General features: G+C 44.9%; 1 protein-coding gene across 2 annotated transcripts; it reads right to left on the bottom strand.

Annotated features, from left to right (window-relative positions):
* Positions 1–1,143: 1,143 nt before the first annotated feature.
* Positions 1,144–5,273, bottom strand: LOC144510489 (uncharacterized). 2 transcript variants are annotated; one of them, XM_078239945.1, is made up of 3 exons: positions 5,198–5,263; positions 4,679–4,801; positions 1,144–3,696 (listed from the first exon to the last, which is right to left on the bottom strand). In XM_078239945.1, exon 3 carries the CDS (start codon positions 3,612–3,614, stop codon positions 2,307–2,309), a length of 1,308 nt encoding a protein of 435 aa, XP_078096071.1. In that variant the 5' UTR covers positions 3,615–3,696; positions 4,679–4,801; positions 5,198–5,263; the 3' UTR covers positions 1,144–2,306. The 2 variants fall into 2 exon arrangements, with proteins under 2 accessions (XP_078096071.1, XP_078096070.1); XM_078239944.1 differs by lacking the exon at positions 4,679–4,801 and having other exon boundaries at positions 5,198–5,273.
* Between the last annotated feature and the right edge of the window lie 3,923 nt (positions 5,274–9,196).

A 9,196-nucleotide genomic window follows, 5' to 3' on the forward strand; every position in this document is an offset into this window, starting at 1 on the left:
CAGACACCATTTGGACTACTGTGAGCAGTTTTGGGGTCCCATATCTAAGGAAGGATATGCTGGTCTTGGAAACGGTCCAGAGGAGGTTCACAAGAATGATCCCTGGAATGAAGAGTTTGTCATATGAGGAACGGTTGAGGGGTCTGGGTCTGTACTCATTGGAGTTTACAAGGATGAGGAGGCATCTTATTGAAACTTACAGGATATTGTGAGGCCTGGATAGAGTGGACGTGGAGATGTTTCCACTAGTAGGAAAAACTAGAATCAGAGGGCACAACCTCAAGCTAAAAGGACGATCCTTTAAAACAGAGATGAGGAGGAATTTCTTCAGCCAGAGTGGCAAATCTGTGGAACTCTTTGCCACAGACGGTTCTGGAAGCCAGATCATTGAGTGTCTTTAAGACGGAGATAGATAGGTTCTTGATTAATAAGGGGATTAGAGGTAATCGGGAAAAGGCAGGAGAATGGGGATGAGAAAAAAAATCAGCCATATTTGAATGGCGGAACAGATGCAATGGGCCGAATGGCCTAATTCTGCTCCTATGTCTTATGGTTAGATTGACAGAACAGCGAAAGAATGAAATTGCTTTTAATTAAGTGCTGGGCTGATTAATCTGATAACAAAAACTATAAATATTCTGCTCTTTGGCATGAAATCTGAGCCTGCTAGCTCATTAGCTTTGTAGGTGGAACCATTGATCTCCCATTTTCACCAAAATGAGATTTGTCTTGTCCTAATTGTATGTTTGTCTGAATATTGTTAATTTGTAATGTTTTTGATTCTAACTTTTTAATGTTTTAATAAAAACTAGTTTAACTGAAGAATTTCATTGAACTGAATAAACTGTTTTTGCCTTTGTGAAATGAAATGTTCAATGAAAAGATTCAGTCTTTAAATTAATCAGGCCACCTAAAATAATTTCCCACAATAGTCTCTCATCACTGTAAACAATTTGATGGGATATCAGATTGCCAGAACATGTAAAGCACTTCCCACATTTTAGGCATTTAAAAGGTCTCTCCTTTCACTGCTGTTTAGTCAGGTCTGATGATTTCTTGAATCTCGCCCCACTTGAGAGCTCCTGACTGATTTCTCCTCAGAGTTGTTGGACAGATCAAACAAGTGGAGTATTTGAGACCATATGGAGTTTCAACAAGAGATTTATTCAAGCTTGTACCATATATACAGGAATGCACCCAGAGAACCAACTCGGCTATTCTTCTGAGTAACTGCTCAGGTGGAATCCAATTGCATTTTTATACTATTTCATGCTACAATGTGTACATTCAGTGTTCAGATTGGGCCATTATCTGTTAATTCAGCTTGTCATTACAGAACTATACTTGTGATTGATGATGACGAGATCTATGGTCCTGTTTTCCTGGTTAGGCGATCTCACGCAATGCTGCTGTTTCAGTTGCCCTGGTGATGTTACTTTGTACTGTTTCCCCTTTATCTTCTGTGTTGATTGTTTCTACTTCTCCGTGATATGAAATCATACCTACTGACATGTAAATTGATTAATTACTGCAACTATCACCTCAGCAACCATGATTTTTGATTTGTTTTTCTGTGGCGGACGAAAACTTTGTGTGTTCTTCTCCGACATGGTGGAGTCATGATAAGCAGTGCTTTGGATCTCCATTGTTGTTACTTTCTCTGGTACACACAACCTGGTGTGTAGCCGTCTGGTTCTATCTGAGGGTCGTGCTGGTCACTCACAATTTGTCTTCCTGCAGTAAGCTTTAATATTTCAGCCTGGCAATGGCTTTAACTCTTTCTGCTACTTTTGCTGCAGTCTATGTTCTCATAAATCTAATCATTCCATAATTAATCCCCCGTTAGCCCTTGGTCATACCCAAGGTCGCCACTAAATTCCAACGGTCTGTGTTTTGTAACCATATGTTTCTCTTATAAATCTCTCTTCATCCCAGCTACCAGCTTTGAAACTGTCAAATTGCACAGAAATATCTCATATTACATGCTACATAGAAATTATTTGTGATTCAGGTTACATTTTACAAAGAAATACTTGGCAACTTGTGGATACCGCTGTCCTCCTCATCCAAATACGCACCTGGCCAGATTGGCCAATGTTAAGGACACTGTTCCGGATCCTTCAGGTGGCCAGTTCTCCTTAGATCTCCATTGTTGTTACTATCTCTGATGTCACCAGCTGATGTGTGGCTGTCTGGTTCCATCTGGCGTGGTGGGATGGTTACTCACAATTTGTCTTCCTGTTGTAAGCTTTAATATTTCAGCCTGGCTGTGGCTTTAACCCTTTCTGCTAGTTTTGCCGGTGTTCTCATAAATCTAACCCTTCCACAGTGCGAACACATTGATGGGACATCAGCCCCTGGAAATATTTATAGCACTTTCCACAGTCTGAGCATATAAAAGGTCCCTCGTCAGTGTGAACATGTTGATGGGCCATCAGGTCACTGGAAGATTTAAAACACTTTTCACAATCTGGGCATTTAAAAGGTCTCTCATCAGTGTGAACTCGTTGGTGTGTCAGTAAATGGGATGACTGAGTGAAGCTCTTCCCACATCTGATGCAGGTAAACGGTCTCTCTCCGCTGTGACTGCGCAGATGCTTAGTGAGGTTGGTTGAATGCTTGAACCCAGTCCCACAGTGAGAGCACGTGAAAGGTCTCTCATCAGTGTGAACACGTTGATGGGACATCAGCTCACTGGAACGTTTAAAACACTTCCCACAGTCTGAGCATTTCAAAGTTCTTTTGTCAGTGTGAACTCGCTGATGGGACATCAGCTCACTGGAACGTTTATAGCACTTCTCAAAGTCTGAGCATTTCAAAGATCTGTTGTCAGTGTGAAGTCGTTGATGGGACCTCAGCTCACTGGAACGTTTGAAACACCTCCCACAATCTGGGCATTTAAAAGGTCTTTCGTTAGAGTGAACACTTTGATGAGACATCAGATCCCCAGAGGTTTTAAAGCACTTTTCACAGTTGGGACATTTAAAAGGTCTCTCATCAGTGTGAACACGTTGATGGAACTTCAGTTCCCTTGAACTTTTAAAGCATTTCTGACAGTGCGAGCAGTTGAAAGGTCTTTCATCTCTGTGAATTATTTGATGGGTCATCAGTTTCCCAGAACTCTTAAAACCCTTCCCACAGTGTGGACAGCTGAAAGGTCTTGCCTCAGTGTGAACTAGTTGATGGGAAATCAGGTTCCCAGGACGTTTAAAACATTTTCCACAATCTGGGCATTTAAAAGGTTTCTCATCAGTGTGAATTCGCTGGTGTGATCGTAAGTTAGATGACTGAGTGAATCCTTTCCCACATGTGGAGCAGCTGAATGGTCTCTCCCCAGTGTGAATGTACCTATGCTTCAACAGATTAGGCAACCGACCGAATTCCTTCCCGCACTCGGAGCAGGTGAACCGTCTCTCCCCACTGTGACTGAACGGATGAGTTTCAAGCTCAGACGGGGAGTTGGATCCCTTCCCACAATCCCCAGGCTCCAACAGCTTCTTCTCATTGTGACTGCATTTATGTTCTGACAGGTCTGATGATTGGCTGAATCCTCGTCCACACACAGAACACGTGTACGGTTTCTCCCCACTGTGAACGGTGCCTTCTTTTTCCATGTTGAAAATCCAATGATATTCAGGCTATTACAAACTGGGCAGTTCTGTCAGATCCTGGTGATTTTTGGCTTCAGTTTCCAGACTGCAATCCAAAAAAAAAAATGAGAGAACACACAAAAACACAAAGGCAAATTGGGAAATTGCACTGAATACATCTGCTAATTCGTCAGGCCAGCATGAGGAAAATATGAGAATGAAAACTGCTGCACTGTCATAAACACCAAACTGATTCACGAATGTCCCTCAGGCGAGTGACCCAGCCTGAATCTACACAAACATTTGGCATCTATGAGAGCAAAGAGAGCTCATGAGAGCTCGTAGTGGCAGGTATGAAGGAGACAGATTGCATCTATCTTCAACACAACCGGAAGTTTGACAAACCCTGAACCTTCACCATCAGGAAGGCTTAAATGAACACAATCACCTCCAAGTTCCTCTTCAAGGTACACATTATCCCAACTTGTCTGACATTGAGTAAATTACTTCATTTAATTACTGGGCAGACTGAGGCCATTGTCACATCTACAAACTCCACTCCCAAGACAGTGACACCATCCCTCTAACACTGAACCAAACTGTTCAAAATTTTGGTATCATATTTGATCCCAAGATGTGTTTTCATCGACATCATCACCAAGACCACCGATTTCCACTTCAGTAACATTAACCGACCACACTCCAGTCTCAGCTCATCAGCTGCTGAAACATTCACCCATTCCTCTGTTACCACTACATAACTATCCTAACACACTCCCACCAGCCTCACACATTCAACCTCCCTGGAATCTTGAGATTATCTAAAACTCTGCTGGCTGTGTGTTTACTCCACCATCACCCGTGTGCTCACCGATCTACAATTTTTTCTAGTTAATAACAACCAAAATCTTAACATTCATATCCTTCTTTTCAAATTCCACGATAATCTCGCTCCTCTCGATTTACTCCAGCCACACACCCTCCGACATCTCTACATTCATCAAATTCCGGCATCAGAACACTCCTGATTTTACTCGTACTGCGATTGGATCTTTCAATTTCTGTTGCCCACAAGCTTTGGAACTTACTTAAACTTCTCCACCTCATTGTCCTCCTTTTAGATTCTCCTTAAAACCTCCCTCTTTTAAGCAAGCCTTTGGTCACCTGCTGTAATATCTCCTTGTGTGGCTGCATGTTAATTTGGAACATTTCTGTGAAATGATTTGAAAAGTTTTATGATGTTAAAGTCACAATATAAATACAGATATAGTCTCTGCCTTGGACATACAGGGCTTTTCTGCCTCATCAATCAGACATTCTAATTCACGAGTGTGAAGCAGTTTGATGAACATTGTTCCCAGATTGGCCGCTACAAAGATGGCGGCCACGCATGCGCTGTTCAGCACATTGCCCGCAATAAAGATGGCGGCTCTGAATCCGGCTCTGAAGCTGGGAGAAATCTGAGGCCGCTCTCGATGAAAAACGGGAGAACTGGCAATCGGAAAATTCTTTTTCGGGCTTTGCGGTTTACGCAATGTGCTTACGAAGCCTCTCCGCCCACCCGCGGGATCCACCACCCCTTCAATCTGGTGTTTTTCTCCACTTACTTATTCCGCATTCGACAAAGATCCGTCTCTCCACCGCCTCGATGCGCATGCTACCCTCAGCCCGCCCCTCATTCACACCGATTGGTTGGAGGACCAGCCGCTCCGGATCGGTCTTCCAAAACCGCCCCCTTTCTTCCCATTGGTCCGGAGCTGCCGTCAAGCAGCCGGGCATTGTGACGGTTTCAAATGGTGGGCGGGGCCACAGACTCAGGTTGACTTGCTGATGATTATGATGTGCAGATGCCGGCGTTGGACTGGGGTAAACACAGTAAGAAGTCTAACAACATCAGGTTAAAGTCCAACAGGTTTATTTGGTAGCAAAAGCCACAAGCTTTCGGAGCCTTAAGCCCCTTCTTCAGGTGAGCGGGAATTCTGTTCGCAAACAGGGCATATAAAAACACAAACTCAATTTACAGAATAATGGTTGGAATGCGAATACTTACAGCTAATCAAGTCTTTAAGATACAGCAATGTGATTGGAGAGAGCATTAAGACAGGTTAAAGAGATGTGTATTGTCTCCAGACAGGACAGCCAGTGAGACTCTGCAGGTCCGGGCAAGCTGTGGGAATTACAGATAGCGTGACATGAACCCAATATCCCGGTTTAGGCCGTCCTCGTGTGCAGAACTTGGCTATCAGTTTCTGCTCAGCGACTCTGCGCCGTCGTGTGTCGTGAAGGCCGCCTTGGAGAACGCTTACCCGAATATCAGAGGCCGAATGCCCGTGACTCCTTGACGAGGCTCACAATATCTCTCGTTATTCAAGGTTCCCAAAACTTGCCATACTTATCCTTCATCCTTACAGGAATGTGCTGGTCCTGAATCCCTACAACTTACACTTGAAAGGCTCCCACATGCCAGATGTTGATTGGCCCTCAAACATCTGCCCCCAATCTACATTCTTCAGTTCCTGCCTAATAGTGTTGTAATTAGCGTTCCCCCAATTTAGCACCTTAACTTGAGGACTACACTTATCTTTATCCATCAGTACCTTAAAGCTTACTGAGTTAGAACATAGAACATTACAGCGCAGTACAGGCCCTTCGGCCCTCGATGTTGCGCCGACCAGTGAAACCAATCTAAAGCCCCTCTAATCTACACTATTCCAATATCATCCATATGTTTATCCAATAACCATTTGAATGCTCTTAATGTTGACGAGTCCACTACTGCTGCAGGCAGGGCATTCCACGCCCTTCCTACTCTCTGAGTAAAGAACCTACCTCTAACATATGTCCTATATCTCTCACCCCTCAATTTAAAGCTATGTCCCCTCGTGCTAGCCATCACCATCCGAGGAAAAAGGCTCTCACTATCCACCCTATCTAATCCTCTGATCATCTTGTATGCCTCTATTAAGTCACCTCTTAACCTTCTTCTCTCTAACGAAAACAACCTCAAGCTCCTCAGCCTTTCCTCATACGATTTTCCCACCATACCTCTATGTTGTGTGTCTTAGGCAGCACTCCCTTTTTGTTTTCCTAAAGAACCTTTTATTGATGTTTTGTTTGCACTTCAGTCCCACGCTCCTGATCTACAGACACCCGGTGCGGAGAGGGGAGGGTCGGGATGACGACCTCCTCGTGAACCTGCTCCTGGGCCTGGTGAAACGCGGCATTTACCGGTCCAGGCAGCGGGCGATCGAGGGGGGCGTCCATCCTGACTGTCTGCCCCTCTACCGCGGCTACGTTCGCGGCCGGGTGTCCCTGGAGAGGGAGCATGCGGTGTCCACGGGCACGGTTGACGCCTTCCGCGCCCGCTGGGCACCGCAGGGGTTGGGGTGCGTTATTGACCCTAATAATCACATTTTAATTTGATGTTTTTAAGTTTCCTTTGTACTTTGATTTCTGTTCGGGCTGTTCCCCCTCCTTTTTGGGGAGCGGCCCCTTTTACTTTGTCCTGACTTAATCTGAGTTTGTTTATTTGGTTTGACCTAAAAAGAGGGCAACATCCTGGTAAATCTCCTCTGCACCCTTTTCAATGCTTCCACATCTTTCCTATATTGTGTGCAGTTCTGGTCACCTCACTATAAGAAGGATGTGGAAGCGCTGGAAAGAGTGCAGAGGAGATTTACCAGGATGCTGCCTGGTTTGGAGGGTAGGTCATATGAGGAAAGGTTGAGGGAGCTAGGGCTGTTCTCTCTGGAGCGGAGGAGGCTGAGGGGAGACTTAATAGAGGTGTATAAAATGATGAAGGGGATAGATAGAGTGAACGTTCAAAGACTATTTCCTTGGGTGGATGGAGCTATTACAAGGGGGCATAACTATAGGGTTCGTGGTGGGAGATACAGGACGGATATCAGAGGTAGGTTCTTTACGCAGAGAGTGGTTGGGGTGTGGAATGGACTGCCTGCAGTGATAGTGGAGTCAGACACTTTAGAAACATTTAAGCGGTTATTGGATAGGCACATGGAGCACACCAGGATGATAGGGAGTGGGATAGCTTGATCTTGGTTTCAGATAAAGCTCGGCACAACATCGTGGGCCGAAGGGCCTGTTCTGTGCTGTACTGTTCTATGTTCTATAATACGGCAACCAGAACTGGACGCAATACTCCAAATGCGGCCGCACCAGAGTTTTGTACAGTTGCAGCATGACCTCCTGGCTCCGAAGCTCAGTCCCTCTACCAATAAAAGCTAACACACCGTACGCCTTCTTAACAACCCTATCAACCTGGGAGCCAACTTTCAGGGATCTATGCACATGGACACCCAGATCCCTCTGTTCATCCACACTACCAAGTATCTTACCATTAGCCCAGTACTCTGTATTCCTGTTACTCCTTCCAAAGTGAATCACCTCACACTTTTCCGCATTAAACTCCATTTGCCACCTCTCAGCCCAGCTCTGCGGCTTATCTATGTCCCTCTGTAACCTGCCACTTCCCTCCGCACTGTCTACGAATCCACCGACTTTAGTGTCATCCGCAAATTTACAAATCCATCCTTCCACGCCCTCATCCAGGTCATTAATGAAAATGACAAACAGCAGTGGCCCCAAAACAGATCCTTGCGGTACACCACTAGTAACTGAACTCCAGGATGAATATTTCCCATCAACCATGACCCTCTGTTTTCTTACAGCTAGCCAATTCCTGATCTAAACCACTAAATCACCCTCAACCCCATGTGTCCGTATTTTCTGCACAAGCTTACCATGGGGAACCTTATCAAACGCTTTGCTGAAATCCACATACACCACATCAACCGCTTTACCCTCATCCACCTCTTTGGTCAGCTTCTCAAAGAACTCAATAAGGTTTGTGAGGCACGACCTACTCTTCACAAAACAGTGCTGACTATCCCTAATCAAATTATTCCTTTGTAGGTGATTATAAATCCTATCTCTTATAATCCTTTCCAATACTTTGCACACAACAGAAGTAAGGCTCACCGGTCTATAATTACTAGGGTTGTCCCTACTCCCCTTCTTGAACAAGGGGACAACATTTGCTATTGTCCAGTCTTCTGGCACTGTTCCAGTAGACAATGATGACACAAAGATCAAAGCCAAAGGCTCTGCAATCTGCTCTCTAGCCTCCCAGAGAATCCTAGGATAAATCCCATCCGGCCCAGGGGACTTATCTATTTTTACCCTTTCCAGAATTGCTAACACCTCCTCCTTATGAACTTCAATCCCATCCAGTCCAACAGCCTGCGTCTCAGTCCTCCCCTCGACAACACTGTCCCTCTCCAGTGTGAATACCGACGAAAAATATTCATTTAGTGCCTCTCCTATCTCTTCAGACTCCACGCACAACTTCCCACTACTGTCCTTGACTGGCCCTAATCTTACCCTAGTCATTCTTTTACTCCTGACATATCTATAGAAAGCTTTAGGGTTTTCCTTGATCCTACCTGCCAAAGACTTCTCATGTCCCCTCCTGGCTCTTCTTAACTCTTTCTTTAGATCCTTCCTGGCTAACTTGTAACTCTCAAGTGCCCTAACTGAGCCTTCATGTCTCATCTTAACATAAGTCTCCTTCTTCCTCTTCACAAGAC

Source organism: Mustelus asterias, chromosome 23, assembly GCF_964213995.1.
Source record: "Mustelus asterias chromosome 23, sMusAst1.hap1.1, whole genome shotgun sequence".
NCBI classification, from domain to species: Eukaryota; Metazoa; Chordata; class Chondrichthyes; order Carcharhiniformes; family Triakidae; genus Mustelus; species Mustelus asterias.